Source organism: Pongo pygmaeus, chromosome 9, assembly GCF_028885625.2.
Source record: "Pongo pygmaeus isolate AG05252 chromosome 9, NHGRI_mPonPyg2-v2.0_pri, whole genome shotgun sequence".
Classification (NCBI taxonomy): domain Eukaryota; kingdom Metazoa; phylum Chordata; class Mammalia; order Primates; family Hominidae; genus Pongo; species Pongo pygmaeus.
This window is the reverse complement of record NC_072382.2, coordinates 4,077,457-4,103,441: the sequence shown is the minus strand read 5'-3', so window position 1 is coordinate 4,103,441 and position 25,985 is coordinate 4,077,457. Positions and strand designations below refer to the sequence as shown.

Here is a 25,985-nt window from a genome sequence, read left to right as displayed (position 1 = left end):
AGAAAGAATATTTGTTCATGGCCAGAGCAGTAGGGTTCACCAAGGTGGAGTGCCAAACTTGACTAGCATCATCCCTTTATCATCTTAAAACCTCTGTCACCACCACCACCAGCATCATTGCTACTAGCATCACTACCACCATCAATCACCATGACTACCACCATCAATAGAATCACCACCATCATCATCACCATCAATAGAATCACCACCATCATCACCAAAAAAACAGCATCACCACTATCACCAGGACCACCACCACCAGCATCACCACCATCATCACCATGACCACCAGCATCACCACCATCATCACCATCATCACCATCATCACCATGACCACCACCACCAGCATCACCACCATCATCACCATGACCACCAGCATCACCACCATCACCACCATCATCACCATCATCACCATGACCACCAGCATCACCACCATCATCACCATGACCACCACCACCACCACCATCACCACCATCACCACCAGCATCACACGACCACCACCACCACCAGCATCACCACCATCACCACCATGACCACCACCACCAGCACCACCACCATCACCACCATGACCACCACCACCAGCATCACCACCACCATCACCACGACCACCACCACCACCAGCATCACCACCATCATCACCATGACCATCACCACCAGCATCACCACCATCATCACCATGACCATCACCAGCATCACCACCATCATCACCATGACCATCACCAGCATCACCACCACCATCACCACGACCACCACCACCACCAGCATCACCAACATCATCACCACGACCATCACCAGCATCACCACTATCATCACCATGACCATCACCAGCATCACCACCACCATCACCATGACCACCATCACCACCAGCATCACCACCATCATCACCATCATCACCATGACCACAAGCATCACCACCATCATCACCATCATCACCACCACCAGCATCACCACCATCATCACCATGACCACAAGCATCACCACCATCATCGCCATCATCACCATGACCACCAGCATCACCACCATCATCACCATCATCACCACCACCAGCATCACCACCATCACCACGACCACCACCACCAGCATCAACACCATCATCACCATCATCACCATCATCACCATGACCACCACCACCAGCATCACCACCATCATCACCATGACCACCACCACCAGCATCACCACCATCATCACCATCATCACCATCATCACCATCACCACCATCATCACCATCATCACCATGACCACCAGCATCACCACCATCATCACCATGACCACCACCACCAGCATCACCACCATCATCACCATCATCACCATGACCACAAGCATCACCACCATCATCACCATGACCATCACCACCAGCATCACCACCATCATCACCATCATCACCATGACCACAAGCATCACCACCATCATCACCATCATCACCACCACCAGCATCACCACCATCATCACCATCATCACCACCACCAGCATCACCACCATCATCGCCATCATCACCATGACCACAAGCATCACCACCATCATCACCATCATCACCACCACCAGCATCACCACCATCATCACCATGACCACCACCACCATCACCACCATCACCACCATGACCACCACCACCAGCATCACCACCATCATCACCATCACCACCACCAGCATCACCACCATCATCACCATGACCACCACCACCATCGCCACCATCACCACCATGACCACCACCACCAGCATCACCACCATCATCACCATGACCATCACCAGCATCACCACCATCATCGCCATCATCACCATGACCACCAGCATCACCACCATCATCACCATGACCACCACCACCAGCATCACCACCATCACCACGACCACCACCACCAGCATCAACACCATCATCACCATGACCACCACCACCAGCATCACTACCATCATCACCACCAGCATCACCACCATCATCACCACCATCATCACCAAGACCACCACCAGCATCACCACCATCATCACCACGACCATCACCACCAGCATCACCACCATCATCGCCACAACCACCACCACCAGCATCACCACCATCATCACCACAACCACCACCACCAGCATCACCACCATCATCGCCACGACCACCACCACCAGCATCACCACCATCATCACCAAGACCACCACCAGCATCACCACCATCATCGCCACGACCACCACCACCAGCATCACTACCATCATCACCACGACCACCACCACCAGCATCACCACCATCATCACCACGACCACCACCACCAGCATCACCACCATCATCACCAAGACCACCACCAGCATCACCACCATCATCGCCACGACCACCACCACCAGCATCACCACCATCATCACCAAGACCACCACCAGCATCACCACCATCATCACCACGACCACCACCACCGGCATCACCACCATCATCGCCACGACCACCACCACCAGCATCACCACCATCATCACCACGACCACCACCACCAGCATCACCACCATCATCACCAAGACCACCACCACCAGCATCAACACCATCATCACCATGACCATCACCACCAGCATCACTACCATCATTGCCACGAGCACCACCACCAGCATCACTACCATCATCGCCACGAGCACCACCACCAGCATCACCACGATCATCACCATGACCATCACCAACACCACCACCACCATAAACAGCATCACCATGGCTGCCATCAACCACTTATCATCATTACGACCACCACCACCACCTCTGGTCCCTGACTCCAAGGCCACAAAATCTTAACATCTCAGAGGCTGGCTGACCCTGGGGATGCTCCAGCCTCCAGGTAAAGGAAACAGATGTCAGCTCAGATGTATCTATGTTTAGGTCCTGGGTCAGCCACCCATGCTTCGGAGCAAGTCACTCACCATCTCTGACCTCATGTCTAAAATGGACTAACATCACTGCATGCCCCCCTCCCAAGTTTACTCTGAGGATCACATGAGTTACCTATAAACATCAAATGAGAGGTGAGAGGATGCAACCACAGGGACAAGGTTTGGAACTGCGTGCTCTGAAAAGGCTGGAACGATAACGTTACATGGCCTGCAGGATGGGGGAACATGACTTACTCCAGTGCATACTTGATATGGCTCCCGAGGGAGAGCAGGTGGATCCCAGAAGCTGACCTAGTGTTGAATAGGGAGGCGTGACAGCCAAGAGGACAGGTCCCCCACCAGGGCCATCGTGGATGAGGACTCTCCTCATTGTGTCCTCTTCTTATCAATGGCCACAGACAAGAAATCTCAAAGGACAGTGGCCCCAAGTCACTTGTGACTTCAGCAGTCTCCCTTTATCCATGGTTTCACTTTCTGAGGTTTTAATCACCCACGGTCAACTGAAGTCTGAAAATATTGAACAGCAAAGTCCAGAAATAAACAGCCGAAAAGTTTTCAATTGCATGCCATTCTGAGTAGCATGATGTCGAGTGCCGTTTCGCCTGGAGGAAGTGACTCATCCCTTTGTCCAGCGCACTCCTGCTGTCTACACCACCCACTGGTTAGTCACTTAGGAGCTGGCTCTGATATCAGACCAAAAACACGGTGTATGCAGTACAGGGTTCAGTGCTGTCCCCTGTTTCAGGCACCCAATGGGGGTCTTGGGACGTATCCCCCAAAGATAACAGGGGACTGCTGCAGTCACAAAACAGTTGGTAAAACCAAGAGGTCCCCATCCTTCTCCTGTCCAGCCCTGACCCCAGGGTTGGATTTGGGAGGAGGAGATTTAAACTCCAAATGTGTCCTGAAACCCCGACGAGGCCACACAGGGTGTCCTACAGGAGACAGGAGGGGATGGCTCCAGGTGTGGCTTCAGATGACAGAGGAGCAACGCACTGCGCTCAGGGCGATTTCTGGGAGGAGGAAACACATGCCAGCCTCACTGCCACCCTGTCGGGTCCACACGATCTGAAGGAGAGATCCGAGAATGTTGTGCCCATTAGCCCTCGGGGTGTGGGGCTGGTGGCGGTCCGGAGACACTTCTCAGAGCAAATGGCAATGCTAAGCTGTAAGATGCTCCAAGTAAGGGCCCCCTATGCTGGTAAATTAGAGAGTGGCTGGAAAGGAGAGTCCACAGCAGGGATTCTGAACAGGAACAGTCCATGGGAAGAGAGCTCGGGAATCTGGACAGCCTGGCGCACATGCTTCCCAGACACATACACAACACGTGTTTCCTTATGAATAAGCGGGGATCATAAAGGCACCTCCCATAAAGGGCAATTAGGAGGCTCAAATGAGGTCCTCTCTCTTCTCCATTGGGTGCCACAAAAAAGTAGAAAATACACACTGCAACCACATCTGTTTCTTGTTTCCTGGTCAGAGCTCTGACTTTCTGATCTAGACCCTGTGCTTATGGCTAGCTTCTAGAAACTTCTAGAGAGCCATGGGGACTATTCTTAAATGCAGACTTATCCCACAACAGTGGCCAGTCAAGGGAAGGCACGGCTAATCCCATCCTACACTCACACCTTCTACCCAGTCGAGAGCCCTGCATGAGGGAGTCAGCCAGAAGATTCTGGAAGTCCATTCTGCAGAGAATCCCATCAAGTCACTTCCTCAGTGGTTTCTGCAGCTGATTGAGGATCCCGACTCCAACAGGCTCTGGCAGTGCATACGGCACAGGACGTGCCAAAACTACACTGGGTAGGTGCTGCTCATCTGGGTAGGTGCCCAGGAGTGAGGTAGGAGTTGAGAATGTGGCATCTTACACCCCGGTCTGAGCTGCCCGGCTGTGAGGCCCCCAGTCCTACCTCAGTGGCTTTCAGGTGACCAGATCCCACCTGTCTCTGGAGGATGGAAACACGGATGTACAGCAGTGACTCATCACACCCATTTTCTCCTCATGTTCTACATGAATGGTGCTCACTGATAGTCAAGTCTTTTGTTTGTTTCAGCAACTAAAACACGATTTGCTCTGGTGCTGCCTGGCCTTGTCATTTTCTCAGGGATAAACAGAGAGCCCTGGCCTGACAGTTTCCATGTACACATAAGATGTGTCGCTGAAAACTGCATGCACGTGCATTGCATTCATTTTTCATAAACTGCCTCATCCATGGGTGCCAACTGATTACTTCGGAAATATTTTATCTTTGTTTCTTAGTCAAGATACATCATCGGGGGCAGCCCTGATTTCAATGTGTAGAATTCTGAGGAGGAAGGATCAAGTGATTCTACAATCCACCAGCCTGAATTCACAGATGAGGAAATTGATATCTTGGAAGATGTGGAAGGCAGTCAAGTCCCCAGCAGGGGAGGTGGGCACTGTCTCTCCACCCAGGGTGCATGTCCACCCAGTGCACTGTCTCTCCACCCAGGGTGCACAAAGAGGGTCAGCTTTATGGGCCAACGGACCAGGCTATAGCACCCAGTTATGCATCCAAGCACTAGCCTAGGTGTTGCTGGGAGGGTATTTTGTAGACGTGGTTAACATTTACAGTCTGTTGGCTTGAAGTCAAAATTTTTCTCAGTAATGTGGGTGGGCCTCCTCCAATCAGTTAAAAGGCCTCAAGAACAAAATTGAGGTTTCTCTGAGGAAGAAGAAATTCTGCCTCAAGGCTGAAGCACCAGCTCCTGTCCGGGCGTTCCAGGCTGCTGGACTGCCCGGAGGATTTTAGACTTGCCCGTTCCCACAATTGGGTGAACCAATTCCTTGAAATGAGTCTCTTAATACATATACTCTATCTGTATCTACATCTGTGTCTATGTCCCACTGGTTCTGTTTCTCTGGAGAATCTTGACTCAAACAGTCACCAGGAGGTGGCTCCTGGCCCGGGACCATGGGTCCCAGCATCTGCAGCATCCAGGTCCCCTCCACGGGGTGTCACGGGCAATGATGTGTGTCCCTGCTGTGCCAGAGCCTCACACAAGAGGGCAGCGTTTCTCCATTCTTTCTCCCTGTCTCTGCAGGCTGGGGGCAGGGGACCCTAAGGCCCTCGAGGATGACCAGGCCACAGAATGGAAGGGTGGACTGCTTGGTCACATCATGGAGAAAATCAGCCCGTCTGCTGACCAGAAGAGACCACACTGGGTGGCTACCGGGCAGGAAAAAAACCTGCACTCCATTAAGCCACTGAAATTGTGGGTTCACTTGTCGTAGCAGCTGACATTGTGCTACCTAATACAAACGGGTGGAAAGCTTTAGAGTCTTGACAAAAGCCAGACCTTCCAACTCCTGACTGATGAAGTGCAACACCACCCAACCTCCTTTTCACAAACGCGGTGGGCCAACTGACATGCACTCTGTCCTGGATAGGCACCGTGCAGGGCACAGGTGTCCCTGCCCTCAGAGAGCCTAAACTCCAGCAGGATGGGGTGAGGACATGCATGTAATTAACCACCAATTTTCTAGAGCACCATCTTCCAAGATGCATCTCCTCTTGCATATAACAACATAGTCATATGTGGCACTTAGCTCTCAGGTCTCTGGGCTGATGCCTGCAAAGAAGTGAGATTTTATAAATCTGGGCATGCCTCTGTCTCTTATGCTCAGAAACAAAAAAGCTATGATCATAAACTTCCCCCCAACTCTTCATACTCATCATCTCCAGGCTTCACATTTCAGATAAAGAAGTCTACTCAGAGCCAGCCAGAGACAGCTGAGCTGAGAATAGACCTGGATATGTTTCTGCTTCCCCATTGCCTCAGGTGGATGTGCAGGAGGATTCATCACTGGGAGTCACATACCAGGACCACCACCCTGATCACTGCATGAGAAAGCTGTCCTGATGCAGGTACAGGTCACAGCTCAAGCATTAGTAGTTACAAATAATGGGTCATAGTCTCTACCCAGTAACTCCCTATCTGTGTGCTCCAACATGCTGAGATGGGGATGCTCATGTGTACAATGCAGGTGATGATTGCTGCCCTACTTATTCCAGAAGGTTAGATGAGACAGCATGCAGGAAAGCCCACTGGAGACTGTGAAGTCCCATAAACATGCAGCCTTAAGAAATTACAACTAAGGCTCAGGTGAGTAAGCCCATCATATCCTGAAGGCGTAACTACCAAACTATTCATGGAACTAAGCTGAACTTGTATCATTTGACCAACCATCCATCCAACCAACCAACCAATCAGCCAGCCAGCTAACCAACCAACCAACTAACCAATCAGCCAGTCAGCCAACTAGTTAATCAACCAACCAATCAGTCAGCCAGATGGCTAATCAACCAACCAACCAACTAATCAGTCAGCCACACAGCTAATCAACCAACCAACCAACTAGCCAGCCAGCCAGCCAGCTAGCCAGCCAGCCAGCCAGCCAACCGACCAATCAACCAACCAACCAACCAGCCAGCAAGCCAGCTAGCTAATTAACCAACCAACCAACCAACTAACCAACCAACCAACCAACCAACCAACCAACCAACCAACCAACCAACGAGGACCACCATTTGATTTTGCTGTTTGTTATCCCCAATCTCCAGTGACTGTCATGAGGTGATGAGAATTCACCGGGTCCTGAGCAGCCACTTCTTTACTGAGTTATTCATTCTGTGAGTCACTTACTTATTTCATTTAATGTTCATGAATGGGGTTTACCAACTAAATGTTCATTTTACAACATAAAGCAATAGTGCTCCATAAAAGAGAAACAGCTCCCAAGGGTGCAAGCAAGGCCGACTGTGTAGAAAGAGCTTGCTGGATGGGAACATCTAAAAACATTTTGTACCATCTTCCAGATTCTATGTATATCCAAAGTCTTCTAATTTTCAACATCAAAAAAAGCTACAAAAAGGGCCAGGCATGGTGGCTCACACCCACAATCCCAGTACTTTGGGAGACTGAGGCAGGAGGGTCACTTGTGCCTAGGAGTTGAAGAACAGCCTGGAAAACATAGTGAGAACTCATCTCTACAAAAAAATATACTAATAAAATAAATTTTAAAATAAGGAAGGAGAATCATTTGAGCCTGGGAAGTCAAGGCATGTAATGAGCCATGATGGCACCACTGCATTCCCACCTGGATGACACAGCATGACCCCGACTCAAAAGAAAAAAGTGACAAAAAGCACTAACGTGAAAGAAAAAAAGAATAATTTGGATTAGATTCAAAATTTTCAAACCCTTCTACTCATTAGAAGACATACAGTTGACCCTTGAACAACATGGGTTTGAACTGCGTGGGTCAACTTACATGTGGATTTTTGAACTAAATGTAGATTGAAAACACAATATTTGTGTGATATAAAACCTGCATATACAGAAGGCTGACTTCACATACACAGGTTCCATGGAGATGACTGTGGGACTTGAGGTGGATTTTGGTATATGGTGTGAGGTGGTGGTGTCCTGGAACCAATTCCCATGTATATTGAGAGATGACTGTAGTTAGAAAATGAAAAGGCAAGTCACAGGCTGGGAAAAATGTTTGCAGCATATATTTGACAAAGGACTGATAAACAGAATATATAAAGAACTACTACAAACCAATAAGGAAAAGATGAACACCACCATTAAAAATGAACCAAAGACTTAAAGAAGCTATACATACAGCAAATGAGCACACAAAGAGACGCTTAATCGTCATCACCAGAAAAATGCAAATTACACCCACAATAAGATATCATTTCATATCCATTAGAACAGCGGAAGTTAAACAGACCGATATTGCCAAATGTTGATGAGAAAGTGGAGCAACTGGAACTCTCACACACTGCTGGTAGGAGAACAAAATGGGACAGCACTTTGGAGAACTGTGTGGTAGTTTCTTATAAAATGAAAATGTTATCATACAACCCAGCAGGTTTCTACCTAGAGAAATAAAAATGTATGTCCTTAGAAAGACTCACGCAAAAACCTTTTTTAGCAGGTTCATTCACATTAGCCCAAACTGAGAAGCAATCCACATGTCCATCATCAGGACAATGATCAAACTGTGGTGTAAATACATCATAGAACACTACCCAGCAATAAACATTTATAAACTGCTGTCTGGGCACAGTGGATCATGCCTGTAATCCCAGCACTTTGGGAGGTCGAGGCAGGTGGATCCCTGGAGGTCAGGAGTTTGAAACCAGTCTGGCCAACATGGTTAAATCCCCTCCTTGCTAAAAATACAAAAATTAGCCAGGTGTGGTGGTGGGATCCTGTAATCCCAGCTACTAGGGAGGCTGAGGCATGAGAATCACTTGAACCCTGGAGTTGGAGGTTGCAATGAGCTGAGATGGCACCACTGCACTCCAGTCTGGGCAACAGAGACTCTGTCTCAAAAAAAAAAAATTTATAAACCACCGAGTCCTGCAATACATAGCTGATATCACAGGCATTAGGCTGTGAGAAAGAATTTGGGCCCGAGAGTACAAGTTGCAGGGTCCTATCTACATGAAATCCAATGATAGGCAAAACTGGTCTATGGTGACAGAAATCAGAATCACATTTGCTTCTGGTGTGGGACGGGGAGGGATGGCTAGAAGACACCCTGAGATCACTTCCTGGGGTGATGGAAAGGTGTTTTTTTAAAATTATTTTATATATTTTTTGAGACGGAGTTTTGCTGTTGTTACCCAAGCTGGAGTGCAATGGTGTCATCTTGGCTCACTGCAACCTCCACCTCCTAGGTTCAAGTGATTCTTGTGCCTCAGCCTCCCGAGTAGCTGGGATTACAGGCATGCACCATCACGCCCAGCTAATTTTTGTATTTTCAGTAGAGACAGGTTTCACCATGTTGGCCAGGATGGTCTCAAACTCCTGACCTTAAGTGATTCACCTGCCTCGGCCTCCCAAGGTGCTGGGATTACAGGCGTGAGCCACCACACCTGGCCTGTGAAGGAAAGGTTTAATACCTTATTTGCAGTTGGAGATGTGGGTATATACATTTGTTAAAACGCATTGAACTAGATTTTTCTTATAATCTGTATGTTTTCCTGTATGTAAATCACACCTCTATAAAAGAAGATAATACAAAAGAAGGTGCTAAGTCACGATCTTAGAACACCCAAGGGCAAACAGAACCGAGCAGGAACCACTGTGGAATCCTCCCCACCCTCCTCAACTTCTCTGTGCTGTGATCTTGGTGTACCTCGTTCCACCCCAGGTCACAGAGACGCCTTCCTTCCCTGACCCACAGCCTTTGTGTTAGAGGAGAGTTCTGATGTTCATTTTTGCCATCTGTGTTAGGGAGAAAGACGGCTCCTCCCAAGGATGCCCAGGTCCTAATCCCTAGAACCTGTGAATATGTTCCCTTAAGGCAAAAGGGAATTAAGGTTGCAGGCAGAAGGCGGCCCATCAGTTTACTTGACCTGGATTAGCAAGGTGGGCCCATCTAATCACACGGGTTCTTTTCTTTTCTTTTCTCTTTTTTTTTTTTTTTTTTTGAGATGGAGTCTTGCCCTGTTGCCCAGGCTGGAGTGCAGTGGACCTCCGCCTCCCAGGTTCAAGCAATTTTCCTGCCTCATCCTCCCAAGTAGCTGGGACTACAGGTGTGTGGCACCATGTCCAGCTAATTTTTGCATTTTTAGTATAGGCAGGGTTTCCCCATGTTGGCCAGGCTGCTCTTGAACTCCTGAACTCAACTCCTGTCCACCTCAGCCTCCCAAAGTGCTGGGATTACAGGTGTGAGTCACCGCACCTGGCCATAATCACACAGGTTCTTAAAAGTGGAAGAAGAGGCAGAAGGGAGGGTTGGGGAGATGCAATGGAAGAAGGACCCTACCAACAGGTGCTGGCTTTGGAGATGGAGGAAGGGGCCATGATCCAAAGATGCTGGAAAGGCAAGGAAACAAATTCTCCCCCCACAGATTGCAGAAAGGAATGCAGCCCTGCTGATGCCCTGACTTTAGCCCAGTGAGACTCACACCTGCATCAGCCCAGGTAGAAAATACGGTTTTATCAGGGACATTGTCCTGGGAGTCTGAGCTGGAGCAAGATTACCTTTCTAGAAACCTCTGTCTTACCCCTTAAATAACCTCCTCCCACAGTAAACACAACAAACCACCACCCCTCTGGAAGCTGCCTGCACAGGATGTGTGTCTTTTGGCAGACTCCACCTGCCCTGGGTGGGGACCCTGTCAACGGGGCTGGAGAAGGCCATACGTTCTCATCTAGGGCACACAGGGCGATGCTGGCAGGTGGACAGGAAAAGCCCACAGGAGAGAGGAGAAAGGCAGGTTTCTCCAGCTGCCCTGCTTCCTCCTGCACACTATCCTGGAAGCCACTACTCTCTGGAGGATGGAGAGAGCAGGAAGTTCAAATGATCCACCTACGCAGCCCTCCAGGACTGCCCCATCCAGGGGTGGCATAGCCAACAAAGCCCGATGCTGGCACAGGTGAGTCCTTCCAACAAAAGAGTGGAGGGAGGGCAGCCGGCGTGGCTCTGAAGGTGAGTGCCAGGAGAGGGAGGAGTGGTGGCTGCTCAGGAAGAGGAGGACTGGAGGACAGGGAGAAGGAAGGCATTGAGCAACCGTGGGAGGCAAGCTGAGCTCCTGGGCCTGGCCCTTCTCAGACAAGTGAGGCAGGGTCAGGTTGCTCACAGGAGAGGGTGGGTGTGGACCAGCGGTGGACGGGCAATGGCAGGGCTTGGAGGTCTGGCCTGTGCCAGTGCTCAGTGTGATTGCTACCCAGTATAAAGCCCATGTGGCCTACCTGGTTCAACTCTGCTTATCTTGAGGCAACAGGATGCCTGAGGTCAGAAGTTCCCCCTGGTGACCAAAAAGGCTAAGACTAGTGGGATCCAAGATGGCAGCTCACTTGGCTTCTGAAGAACCTCTAACCTCATTACAATCTGATTTCCATGCTAAATGACCCTTCTACCAGCACCAGGATAGTTGACAATCACCATGACAACAACAGAAAGAAACCATAAAAGGACAGAAAGGAAGGCGGCACACCGGTTCTGAGAAGCTCTCTGCCCATTTCCAGAAAAGACATGAATATTCCTCCCCTTGATTTAATGCCCAATCCTTTCATTACAGAGGCCCCAGCTTTGTGACTTCTCAGCTCTTGGGAGCTGATAAATGGATCCGTGAGCCAAGCTCCCGCTTCTCAGTTCCATGGCCATCAAATAAAGCCTGTGCTGCTTGAAGCTCACTTTTGCTTTTGGATACTGGCTGTGTAGCACACAACAAAGACCCCATTCTTGGGAAGACCGCTTTGTTGGTAACATTGTCATCACCACATCCAGAAAAACACACTCCCTCCCACCCAGCCTTCCGAGCAGAGCACATTCCCAGCTTCTCCTTCGTGGTTAAGTTTGGGACATGTCTTACCTCGATACCCCACAATACCGTCTGGTGTCTAAGCCTGAGCAGGGACTCATCAGCAGGGAAGCTGCTGCACGAACTGAGCCCCCATTGAAGCCAAGATCTCAGACAGAAAACCCACTGAGCCTCCCTGCTAGAGACTGCAAAGCCAGCCAGGTCCAGGACAGACTCCTCCTTGCTTTCTAGAACACACGTTTGTAGGGCCTGGCTGGCCCCAGCAGATCTGATCAGGCGGCGGGGGGCTACCTAGTGAGCCCATAGACTAGGAACCTCAAAAACAGGGCAATGGGCCCATTTGGACAGAGCTCAGAGGCGGCGGGCTCCGCACAAGAAGGTGTGCATGGTTGGTGGCCGCAGCGTCCGTGGCCACTTGACACATGTTCTGTGAGCCTGGGATTCTACTAAAAGCCAGATGCCGTTCACATGCGGACTGCTTTCTTCTTATAAGACACTTAAGGCTTCACTTTTCCTCCACTCTCATATATATATATACACACACACACACACACACACACACACACACACACTCTTGGTACCATTTTATATAAGTGGTCTCCTCCTCACATTTTAATCAATTCAATCTCTCGGCAATCAATTTTGAAACGATTTTCAGCAAGTGCTATATCTGGAGGTTCTAAGAGAGATGCTGGAATGGCTTCCCGTCGGAACACTGAACTCTTTCGAGCAGTTTTTACGGAGGCGTTTGCTATGTGTTCTCAGGGCGGCACGGGAGCATCTCGCCTGCACATGGGAAGCTGCCTGTTTTATGCCATCGATAGAAGAGATTGAAAAAGAAATCTAATCAACCCCCAAAAGTCTTTCTCTGACGGCTAGAACATACGGTCCAGGTTTTCTGGGACGTGTACTGAGCAGCCTTTTAACTAAAAGCTTCCACACCATCTTGTAAGGAATTTCTGGTTTGGATGAAGCCCAGAGGAATGAAAGCAACCAACCTGTTTCCAAAGATCTAGAAAGTCCTGAATTTGCAACTCAGCCTCCCTCTACGACGCAACAGCCGAATCTTGCCATGGACAACACCGACCACGGGCCTGAGATAGGCCCACGGGATGGAGGATGGGTGGCCACGAGCGCCTGCCTTACCTGCCTGGCTGTCCCTGGGCTTACACTGGACCTCCTCCACGCACTCCGCCGGAAACCATCCGATGTGGCCGCGGGCGCTGCCTTCCCAGAAGCCCCCTTCGCCGATGCTCAGAACTAGAGACGACAAAAAGGAAGAGGCGTTAGCAGGGGGGACGTGGAGGGCCTGAGGGTGAACAGGACGACGGGGGCTGGGCAGAGGCAGGAGAATCAGCGCACCCTTGGCCAGGCCTGCAGAGCAAGTGGCTCTGGTGTGACTGCACTTCCTTCAGCCGCTGACAGTGCTAAGAGGCATCGGGGCATCGCCACTGCAGATCACAGGCGTCCTCTGCCCCTTAGCTGATGAGACAGGAATGAAGCGCTGACATGTTTGCATCTTTACATATCTGACACCACGTCATACGAATGGATGCGCACGGCGGCCCTGTAGCACCTCTCAGTGTTGCACATGAGACGAGACAGTGGTGCTTGGCTGTCCTTACCATCAATGATTTCAGATATAAAAGTGGAGTCGGGGGGCACCGCCACAAAGCAGGGAGGAAATGATGAGGTCATACCTTCCCCTCCTAAGCTGGGCAAGAACCGGAGGCAGAAGGCCTGGAGGAAAGAAAATCCACCTGCCTGGCTCTGTCTGGATCTTTTAAACAAGCGTGCGGAAGGAGAAATCACAGCAGAGGTCTGGGCGCGTTGGCTCATGCCTGTAATCCCAGCACTTTGCGGGGCCGAGGGGAGTGGACCCTCTGAGGTCAGGAGTTCAAGACAAGCCTGGCCAACATAGCCAAACCCTGTCGCTACTAAAAATACAAAAATTAGCTGGGCATGGTGGCACACGCCTGTAATCTCAGCTACTCACTCGGGACGCTGAGGCAGAAGAATCACTTGAACCCAGAAGATGGAAGTTGCAGTGAGCTGAGATCGCACCAATGCACTCACACCTGGGTGACAGAGTGAGACTCCATCTCAAAAAAGAAAAAAAAAGAAAGAAAAAGAAATCACAGCAGAGGACGGGCGAGCAGCTCACAAATCGTCTGACAATGGTGTGGATGTGGAATTATCTTCAATTAAAATGGAAGGAACTGCACTAAAAATCTCACACAGTCAGCACCAGCCCCTTGGAGGTCCGGCCCACCGGCGTGCTGGCTTATTAATCGGGAACATATTCATTATGTGGTTGCTGGCAAGGACTGCAGGTTTCTTTCTGACTTGTGGCTGAAAGAAGCCAATTCCCCAGGAGAGAAGGGATGGTGGCCACACAGTGACCTTGTCCTGGGGACCACGTACATCACTGGACAGACACGGCCGCCCCAGCCTACAGGGTGGAAGTTGCTGAGTCCAGACACAGGCATCCCTCCTCGGGCCACGTACTGGGTACACAGTAGGCCCTCAATGAACATCCGCTGGAAGAATAAAGCATGTTTGTTTTCAAACTCAACTGCTGAGCATGGGTGAGGGACATAACCCCAAGGACACCATGGGGTGTGGGGCAAGATCACGAGGACCCCACCGGTCCCCATGGCCCCACTGTGATAACTATTTCTGTCATAAAGCTTGCAAAGCTTGCAGTTGCAAAGTGAGGAAGGAAAATCTTTATATTTTAGGTTTTTTTGCTTGTTTGTTTTTTTAGAGGCTTTGCCACCCAGGCTGAAGTGCAGTGGTGCCATCACAGCTCACTGCAGCCTTGACTCCCAGGCTTAAGCGATCCTCCCACCTCAGCCTCCTGAGTAGCTGGGATGACAGACGTGTACCACTATACCTCATTAATTATTATTATTATCACTCTTTTAGAGACAGGGTCTCACACTACGTTGCCCAGGCTGGTTTCAAAACCCTAAGCTCAAGCAATCACCTGCCTCCGCCTCCCAAAGTGTTTGGGATTACTGGCGTGAGCCACTGCGCTGGTCTGTATCTTACTTAGGACTTTGGTGCTGGGCCAGGGATGCCCTCAACGCCTTTACTCCCTCCTAATGTGTCTAGGCAAGGAGGAAAACAAGCTGATTTCTCCACATCTTTACCTTCTTTTAAATTACTCAGGATCCAAAGGCACCAGCCCTGCTGAAAGAGGAATCATGGCCCCAGAAGTGTTTTCCTCTAGCCCTCATTTGAATCTCAAAGGCCAGACAGACAACCACTCAGCCCACGATTTTTGAAGGTTAATGGAACTGAAAACCCCACTTTATAAGTTCCTAATAACCTGAAGAAATGACCTAACTGAAACAGATCAGCCACATCTCAGGTGACCAGGACAATCATCACTGCCTGAAGCATCTCCTTCAAAACTCGATGCAGGGCCCGTGGGCTCCTCTCAGCCCAGCTGACCGGGATGTGCCCCACAGTTTCCCAGCAGAACCCTGGACCTGAGAGGGTCATCTCAGAGCAGTACCCCGGGCTGCAAAGGGAGGCCAAGGACTTGCTGCTGCGCCACCAGGAGTCAATGCCCACAGATACCCACACTCTCCTTCCTTCACAGCTATGAGGTCATTCTGCTGTTTTATATGGGCCTGGGGAGAAGGGAACTGCATACGTAGAGACTGGTATCTTCTTCCATGGAAGCTCTGCCCTATCTTAGCTATGTGATGCTTGGGAAAACTCGGTCTCTCTGTGCCTCAGTTTCCTCATTTATCAGAGCATGACAATACTATCTAGCTCATAAGTGTTTCTATGCGTGAATCAGAGGCACATGAGCCCAGTGTGGAATGAGGACTCAACACTCCTGCCTGACTTTCCTTCCAAACTCCCCTCTCTGGGAGAATCACGCCTTTTAGTTCCATATTTAATCTCTATCAAGTATGCACTTCAGGATGTGTTATTGTTATTACAAGACCAACCGAAAATATGAAAGGCTGTTTCCAACGGGCTTGTACAAGGAGGCAGGGGTGACGTGCTGCAAGGGGTCCCCCCACCACGGGGAGCCTTTGTGTCAGGGGCGTAAAAACAGCAGGACCTGTGCCGAGGGTGCAGGGGAATGGAGGAGGGGGCCCCTTCTGGGTTTCTGGTTGTGCAAATGGTACCTGCTGGTCCTCTTCAGAGAATGGGGAGCAAGAGAGGGGTTTGTGCCTTGAGTGCCTCCCTGACAGAACATCTGCATCCAGGTAGGAATAGGTGTTCCTCATATGGTGAGGAAGGGGCTGGGCTTGGCTACCCCATTGTTTGCTGATGCAATTCATTCAAAAGTAAAGACTCCACACCCCGGGTAAGAAGAGGTGGAGGAGAAGAGGAAGTCCCCATCTACCCAGCGGTACAAGAGCGAGCACTGGGCTGGGAGGCGAGAGACTTGGCCCCATCACTGGGATGCTGAGGGACCCTGGGGACTCCTGCGCTCTCTGTGGCCCCACCTTCTCCATGCAGAACACTAGGGTGAATTCTGAGAGTGAATTCTGACCAGGCAACCAGGTGAACGTTGAAGTCTGGAGTCCACTAGGGTGAATTCTGAGAGTGAATTCTGACCAGGCAACCAGGAGAATGTTGAATTCTGGAGCCCTGCCTCGCCCTTCGGTGCTCCGGCTGGAAAAATTGTCAAGGACCCTGTCCTGGTCCCCCAGACTTGCAGGGGAGCCATGGAGTGATAGGACTGACTCTACCACAGAGAATCAGATGAGAATCGTCCCAGCCAAACCAAGGGGCAGGAGGAAGACTACGGAAGCAAGGAGAGGGTGCAGCGAGACTCGGGGCAAGCCCTGCAGGAAGAGGCAGTGCTTTGAATGGTGCGTAGAGAGCAGGTGATGGCACTGCACCCAGGGCATCAGGACAGGGGGAGGGGCACTTACGGCACGGCTGGGGGCCCTGGGAAATCTGGCTAGAAAGAAGGTCCATCCTCAACACCATGTCTGCTCCAACACAGACAATGCTTTAAGGCACCTATGAGAACCAACTGCGGATCTCTCTATGGGCCCCACATGTTCCCTGAGGCCACAGTGGGGATAAGCTGGTTGGAGAAGGGCCAGCCTTGCTGTCCTCACCACGGTCACCACAGTGGGCCGCTCCCTGCCTCAGCAGCTCTCTTGCAAACTGGAAAGCAGCAGTGATTCCCTGTACTGGATGAGCTGGGGCAGGGGTGGATCTGACCCCACTGCTATGCTCCACCTTCTTCCTCTCGACCCCAGCCTGGGTACAGAAACCCACCAGGTCACTGTGGACAAGGGAGGAGCTGAGACCCAGTGTTTCTCCTGTTCTGTACCCAACACGCTGGTTTCTAATGTACCTCTGGGCCATCTTCAATTTCAAGCCATGCATGGTGTTCTTGAATCCGCATATCCTTCTGCTTAAATTGACACAGGACTTACTTGGGCCAAGGACTGTGCTGAGCTCTGGGGTCACAAAGATGGTGCAGGATTTGGGGCAGACACCTGGAGGAGCTTCAGAAGAGGAGGATGGCCTCACCATCCACCCACCTAATGTCACAGAGCAAAAACGCTGACGCCCCCTGTGCCCCCGCCCCCCAGCATTGGCAATGCTATGTCGTGGGCTTAGTTTTTTGCTTGCCAGAATGGGGGCTTGCAGCTAGCAGGGTCAATCATCACTGCTTCCCTAGGCCTCACCCATGGCCAGGAACCCTCAGAGTTTCATTGTGTGTCTGTTAAATAAATGAACCCCTAAAATGACCATGCTATACTGTGCTACGTGCTGCATCAGAGGCCTGTGTGGCCAAAAAGTAGAGAGGAAGCATGGCAGGTGGGGGTGGGGACACTCCCAGAGGAAGGGACATGGCAGCTGAATCCTGAAGGAGGAGCTGATGGGAAGACACAGGGATAGCTGCTGTCTGAGCAGAGGAAAAGCAGGATAGAAGCATGGTGGTGACAGCGTGGGACAAAACACACACTGCTATTTAGAAAACTCTGTCATTCTTTCATGCTGCCATGCACTCACTCACTTACCACCTATCCAACTACCCATCTATCCACTCATTCACCCACCTATCAAACTCAACCACGTATCCATCCATCCATCCATCCATCTTCCAACCTACCCATCCATCCATCTACCCTTCCATCCATTTACCTAACCATCCATCCATCCATCCACCCACCCACCTACCCACCGATTCATTCATCTTTCCATTTACCCATCCACCCATCCATCCATCTACCCATTCATCCAACTTCCCATCTACCCACCCACCCATCCATCCATCTACCCATCCATCCATCTTCCCATTCATCCATCTTCCCATCCAACCATCCATCCATCTATCCATCCATCCATCCACCCACCCATCTACCCATTCATCTGTCTTCCCATCTATCCATCCACCCATCTATCCATCGGCCCATCCATCCATCTGTCCATCTACTCATTCATCCATCTTCACATCTGCCCATCCACCCATCCATCCATCTATCCATCCATCCATCCATCCATCCATGAATCCATCCATCCATCCACCCACCTGCCCATTCATCCATCTTCCCATCTACCATTCCTTCCATCCATCCATCCATCCATCCATCCATCTTCCCATCTTCCCATCTTCCCATCCATCCATCTACCCATCCATCCATCCATCCATCCACCCACCCATTCATCCATCTTCCCATCTACCATCTACCCATTCACCCATCCATCTATCCATCTACCCATCCATCCATCCATCCATCCATCCATACATCCATCCATCTGCCTGTCCACCCATTCGTCAATTCATCTGCCTATCCACCCACCCATCTGCCCATCCATCTACCTCTCCATCCATCCGTCCATCCATCTGTTCATCTGCCTGCACGCCTGCCCATCCATCCACCTACCCACCCAGCCATCCAGCCATTTCATCCATCCATCATCTATCCCATTCCAAGCACTGTGTCACATGCTTGGGAAACAAACAAGAAGAAAACATAGTCCTGCCTGCAGAGGGTCTACAATCTGTCACAGTCAGGAATGCTGCAAAATCACCTGAGGAGCTTGTTAACTATTCAGATTCCCAGGCTGTGTCCTTGGAGACACAATTCTGCAGATGTAGGGATGGATGGCCAGGAGATCTGCACATTTAACAAACTCCCCTCATGTCTCAGATGCAGGGACTTTGGGAAGAGAGGCTGAGAAACTGCACTCAGGTATACAGCTTGGACAGGAGCCTCTGGCTCAGGAGCCTGATGCTGGATCTCGCATAAAGAACTATCGGGGGTGGAGGGAAGAATGTGCCTGGCACAGTGAAGGACAAAGAAGAGCCCTTGAATTAAAAAAAAAAAAAAAAAAGGAGGGTCAGTGGGGGAATCAGAACATGTACACACCTATTTTTGGGCACCCCTTACTTTAGGAGAAAAATGTTGGGGTATGTTTTCCCAGGTACATGGTATCCAACTGTCTACTGGGAACATCGACCCCTTCCCAAATGGGACTGAGCAGAGGAGATGTAAATGAACCTTCTGAAAGAGCCAGGAGCAGCAGTGTTATCAGCAGGACCCCAGGGCCACCCCGGGGCCCGTCACAGCCACCCTGCCTGCCTGCTGCCTAGGCCCGACTTCCACTGCAAAAAATGAGTTTGGTTTCTCTGGAAACCCTCCCAGACCTGCCCCTGCCAGCCAGGCAGCTGGGTTTCCTGCCCACAATGGTTGTTCCATTGATATCAAGGGGACAGAATTCCTCCAAAGGGCCTTGGCTCTGCAGGCAGTGGATCGGCTCGACCCGCCCGCCTCTAAGCACTGCCATGCAGGCAGCAAGGATGCACGGGCCACCCCACGATGGGGAGGAGGCACCAACAGCTCGGCAGGAAGGAAGAGCTGCGCCAGTGGCAGCAGGAAGGGGCTCCGTGCCAATTGTGTGCAAATGGCCTGCGCGGCCCACTCGAATCTCTTTTCAGAACAGCAGTCCTTTGCCATCGATCCTTTGAAGTGTGAGTTTTGGAACCGAGCTCTGTCATTTCTGTTCTCCCTGGGAGACAGGCACAGCTCCCTGCACGCCCCACACTCCTGCGAGGGGCGGGTTCCAGTCCGGTCATGTTTGAGGAGGTGCTGCTGGGTTCCAGTGTGCTGGGGAGGGGCAGAGAGGCCAAGGAGGCCCAGTCCTGAGGCCTGGATAGGAGTCACGTGACCTCCCTTCTTTCCTTTGTTGGATCATTCTATCAAACCCAGGGAGTTGGACAGGGGAAGGCCCCCCCAGAGCTTCTGGGAATTAAGGTGTGAGATGTGGATTCGCCTGCCATGTCCCACGATCCCTGCAAGTCCTGGGTCCCCAAGTCTGCCTACCACTGCTGGCCTGTGGGAGACTCAGGCCCACTGATGGGGCTCATCACCGGCTCCCCCTCTCCCTTGAGCTCCTGCTCATCCATGCTGCTACTCAGGGTCCCCTCTAAGGGACTCTCAGCTGTTCAGTGCCCACTCCCACAGGCCTCTGCTCTATGTCTAAGGGACGGGTGACACATGCCAAGTTCACAGCATGGAAGCCTGTCTGCAGCTCTGCCCCTCTCAGAGCACGGGTCAGTATGCCTGAGTGAGTACACAGATGCCCAGCCCCAGGCTCCAGGTTCATCTTCACAGGCCTCTCTGCCCCTTTGGAAGTCCAGGACTATCCTGGCTGCGCTACAGGAACTGCCAGCCGCACCCCAGCCTTCTCCCCGGGCATCAGTGAGCTCCAAGCAGGACTCACAGAGGAGCAGCTCCCACCCTCCAACCCCTGAACCCCAGGCTTCTCCTCTTTACAATGGGGACAGGCCTGGACAGGAGGACCGTGTGTCCCTTCCTGCTCTGGAGGGACAGTGAGCCTCCTTGGCTCCCACTTGGGCCTAGGGGGTGGACCTGAGTGTGCAGACTGGTCAGAAAACATTCTTTAACTAGCAACTTCGGCTCCCACTTCCTAGAACAGGGTTGCTAACAAGGCCAGCATTGGCCCTGATCCCTGCAAAGATGGCCCCTCTTGCTCCCCGACTGCGGGGTCTTAACTTCTTTGTCACCCGACATCTCAGGGCTGGCCTCAGTGGGGAGGAGGGAAGGTGGCTCTCAGCACTAGTCCTCGGAGAGACAGCCAAGTTGATGGGGTAAGTGTGAGGGATTTTAAAGTGGCAATTACATCAACCTACAATGTTGTAAAAACAAAACAAAAAACTAAGTTTTTAATGAACAAAAAAAATCTCAACAGGGTAATAGGAGGTCTTGACAAATAAAAGGCAACAATAAAAATAGACACACGGAAAAGCTAGCAAACATAATTTCTGAAATTATAAAACTCAAAAGACGGACTTAACAGCTACAGGGACATTTCAAAGGAAAGGGTAAGTGAACTTAAACAATAACCAATAGAAATGATCCAATGTAAAGAAAAATGACTGAAAAAAATGAATAGAGCTCCAGGGATTTGTTTGATGCTATTAAATGATGAAATATGTGTGCAGCAGAAACACCAGCCATCAGGCAAGAGGGCGGGGCTCTGCCATCATTAGAATGTTGCAGTAACCCAAGTCAAGCTGACCTGATGGTGTGCCGCGCAGAGAAAGGAACTGAGTCAATTACCTGCTGAGGGCCAGGCGGCAGCCAGCTGGGGAAGGCGGGATTTGAACCGGGCAGCCTACTGCCCTCTAAGGGCCACACCTTCCACCCATGCCACTCCAATGGCAACCTGCCCTCCAATGGCACGGCCGTCCAATGGCAGGGCCCGGCATGCTGCCCTCCAATGGCAGGGCCCGGGCGTGCTGGCCACATGTGCTAGGCCTTTCTTGCTCCACCCAGTGAGTTCCTACCACCCCACACAACTTCTGCAGCCCACACCTGCCATGTTGCTTCTGCTATGTGCCTCAGATGCCACCACTGCCAACTTCCCTCCAACCCTACTTTTATCTTCCTGCAGTGCCTCACACACCTGATTTCCCCCTGGGCAGAAACCATCACTGGCTCCCCAGTACCCCAGGAACAATGTCTAACCCCTTCTTGACCTGGTGTTGACAATGGCCCCCCAGAGGCTTCTCAAAGCTGGTTCCCAGGATTCTGCTTTGAGAATCTTTCTTTCCAACCTGGTAGAATTCCTTCCTTTGAACACTGCAGGCCCCGGGCCTCAGGTCACACCAGACCATCTACCTGGAGACCCCAAAGCCAACCCATGCCAGGGCCCACCCCGACACTTCAGGCTTAGGGGATGGAAAGGAGCTCTGCTCTTCGATACCCTCATCTGGCTCCCCCACTGCCCTTCTCAAGGGGAATCTCATTCCCAATGGACGTGTCCCCTTCGATCCCTGAGACCCAGCACTGGGGATGCTGCAGCAGCTCCCTGGAGAGTGAGGGAAAGGGTCTGGGAACATCACTCTGTTCCCCATTCCTGCCCTTCCAGGGGCCCGTATTTTCCATGGAGAAGCACAGCCTTGGACATCGTCCCCACAGCAGGCCGGGTGAAGGGCCCCAGCCTGACCTCATTCCAGGAGTGGAGGACAACCAGCAGACACTGACCTTTGACCCTGTCGCCGCGGTGAAGGGGGATCTCGCCGTCCACTTGGGGTTGGTATGGCTTGACGGCGACGAAGAGCCTCCCAGGCACAGCACTGTAGAGCTTCCGCTTGGGCCCCGGGTACTCGAAAGCCGAGAGTGAGTCCTTGTTGGCACCAGGAGCAAAAGGAGACCTGGACCAGGCGAGAGGGACAGAGAGAGAGAGCAGAGTCACAAGGTCACAAGCCACAGGCCACAAACCACAACCAAGCCATTTAACGCAGGTTGCGCCTCGGCTGACTGCATCAGAACTCCTGATGCCAGACAGGAAGATGGGAACGGGCCGGGACAGCACTGTGGTCAGAGGCTCAGGCAGATCCAACAATCCCACTCGTGGGTCTGCCCCACACAGACAGAAAGCAGCCACTTGGGGAGACATCTACACACCTGTGTTCACAGTGGCATCGTTCACAGCAGCCCAAGGGTCCCTCCACAGAATAGAGAGACACAGGGTGGTCCAAACATACAATGGAACGCTGGTTAGCCTCCATCAGGAATTAAACTCTGGGCCAGGCGTGGTGGGATCACATCTGTAATCCCAGCACTTTGGGAGGCTGAGGTGGGCGGACCACCTGAGATCACGAGTTTGGGACCAGCATGGCCAACATGGTGAAACCTCATCTATACTAAAAATTCAAAAAATAGCAGGGTGTGGCAGTGAGCACCTGTAATCCTGGCTACTGGAGAGGCTGAGGCAGGAGAATTGCTTAAACCTGGGAGGTGGAGGTTGCAGTGAGCCGAGATCGCACCATTGCACTCCAGCCTGGGTGACAGAGTGAGACTCTGTCTCCAAAAAAAAAAAAAAAAAAAAAAAAGTAAACTCTGACACAGGCTACACCGTGGGTGAACCTTGGGGACACTGCTCAGTGAGATACACCAGACACAAAAGAACACAGACTGTGTGATCCCAGCCATGCGAGGGCCCGAGAACCGTCAGATTCATAGACACAGAAAGGAGAATGGTGGGTGCCGGGGGCTGGTGGAGAGAACGGGGAGTGAGGGTTCAATGCGGACAGAGTTTTGGTTTCACAAGATGAGAAGGTTCTGGAGATGGACGGTGGTGATGGTTGCACAGCACTCGAATGTATTCCACTGAATGCCACTGAACTGTGCACTTCAAAATGGTTCTAAGGTGATAAATTTGATGTTACACATATTTCTCCACTATTTTACTTCATTTTTTAAATTTATTTGAGACAAAGTCTCACTGTTACCCACGCGGGACTGCAGTGGCATGATTTCGGCTCACTGCAACCCCTGCCTCCCAGGTTCAAGCGATTCTCCTGCCTCAGCCTCCTGAGTACCTGGGATTACAGGCGCCCGCCACCACGCCTGGCTAATTTTTGTATTTTTAGTAGAGATGGGGTTTCACCATGTTCACCAGGATGGTCTCAAAGTTCTGGCCTCAAATGATTCGCCTGCCTCGGCCTCCCAAAGTGCTGAAGTTACAGGTGTGAGCCACCGCACCTGGCCTATTTTGCCACTATTTTAAAAAAGACTAGCCTGGGCAACATGATGAAACCCCATTTCTACAAAACAAAACAAAACAAAAACAAAATCAAAACAAAAAAACAAACAAAAAAAACCCCCAAAATTGGCCAGGCATGGTGCTGTGCATTTGTGGTTCTCGCTACTCAGGAGGCCTCGCTACTCAGGAGGCTCAGGTTGGAGGATTGCTTGTGGCCAGGAGGTCGTGGCTGCAGTAAGCCATGATTGCACCACCGCACTCCAGCCTGGGTGACAGAGATCCTGTCTCAAAAAAACAAAAACAAACAAACCCCAAAGCGACTCAGGTGGAGACAGAGATCCAGGAAGGCCATGGGTGTCTGACATTTCACCCACCTCACTGTGAGCGTCACTCACACTGGACGAGGAAGCACCCAGGACCTTCCATCAAAATGGGTCATGACCTCGGTTCTCCCAGAGCAGTTCCCAGCAGCCCCAGTGAAACACACTAGAGGAACTCATATCCATTCTTGCTGTATGTCATTGATTTTGCACAGAGCTATGTTTTCAACCTGACTTCTACACCCAACAGTAAGACACACCTTAACAGGGCACAGCAACAGGACACGCAACACAAAGTACTCTGAGATGCACCTACACAGTGGCCAGGATGGGCGTCCTTAGAAACAAACGCATCTACACGGAGGAAGCTGGCCAGAAATTCAGGACAGCCCTCCCGGGCACATGCTCAGAAAGACAGGGAAAGCGTCCACCTGCGGCTGGCACCCTCCAACAGGGCGCCTGGCTGCAGGGAAGCGAGTGGTCTCTGGCCATGGTTCCCCTCCCAAACTTCAGGTGCTGTGGCCTCTGAGGCGATGGAGGCAGCATCAGTCTTTCTATGAGGACAGGGAGGAAAGGCCCATGCACACAGGGACCCACGCAAAACAGGCTTGCAGGGAAAGTTCTAGAAGTGGATGTGACTACCCTCTTTTGGCATTTAACATAAGCCTCCCCCTCATCATGTGCCTTCACTACTGTAATCACCCGACTCATGTGTCCCTGATAATTGCCTTATCGTTTGCTCTGTGCTTGTATAAAGTTACAGAAGGGCAACGGGGCTGTATTTAGTTCTGCTTCTTACTCCTTCTCTTGGCATTAGGATAGTGAGATCTGGCCATGTGGACCTTACCCATGTCAATGTGTTTGAGGAGCCAAGGCTCCATGTACTCCGATTACTCTGTAGGGAGCAGATTGGGCATGAACACTCAGTCTGTCTGCCTGACTCCAAATCTCAGATTTGTCCTGAAACCATGGGGAGCAGAGACAGGGCAGGACAGTGGCCTCTTCTGGAACAGGTGGGCGTCTTGGACGCTTACCTGGGCTCTGAGGACATTGAGAGATGGGGGAGGCTGCAGGCAGCTAGGACTTCCCTGTCCCCTGTCCCTAGGGATGCCATCCCTCCCCCAAGTCACAGCCACAAATGTGGCAGTCAGACTCCTGGAGACACAGGTGTCTGAGCTGTCACAGCCTGGGCACGAGATGGAGCCCACCAGGCACAGTGTGGCACAGCAGTGCATCGATGTGCACAGCCAGGAGAATTCCAAAGGACCACTGTTCCCCATCAATCGACATCATCTATCCCCAAGCACCCCAGGAGTTCCTGGAGCAGGAACTCCTGCAAAAGCCAGGTTTGGTGGCCTCCTCTTGTCCAAAGGCATAGCTCAGTGAGCCACCAGGGAGCAGAGGGAAAGGACACGGGGCCCTTCCTGCTCTGCAAGGGGAGCTGAGAAATGCAACAGCAGCGCTGGGCCAGGCCCCCACCTGAGAGGCTTCCCTGCCAGCCTGC

At 51.4% G+C, this 25,985-nt stretch overlaps 1 protein-coding gene across 2 annotated transcripts in view; it reads right to left on the bottom strand.

The window, feature by feature from the left end:
• SHANK2 (SH3 and multiple ankyrin repeat domains 2) overlaps nt 1-25,985 on the bottom strand; it is a 669,064-nt gene that overhangs the window by 322,568 nt on the left and 320,511 nt on the right. For both annotated transcript variants that reach the window (XM_063670714.1, XM_054438629.2), the window contains 2 exons: nt 22,658-22,827; nt 13,296-13,409 (listed from right to left, as the gene is read on the bottom strand). In XM_063670714.1, coding sequence (XP_063526784.1) covers nt 13,296-13,409; nt 22,658-22,827 — 284 coding nt within the window. The remainder of the gene's footprint in view (nt 1-13,295; nt 13,410-22,657; nt 22,828-25,985) is intronic.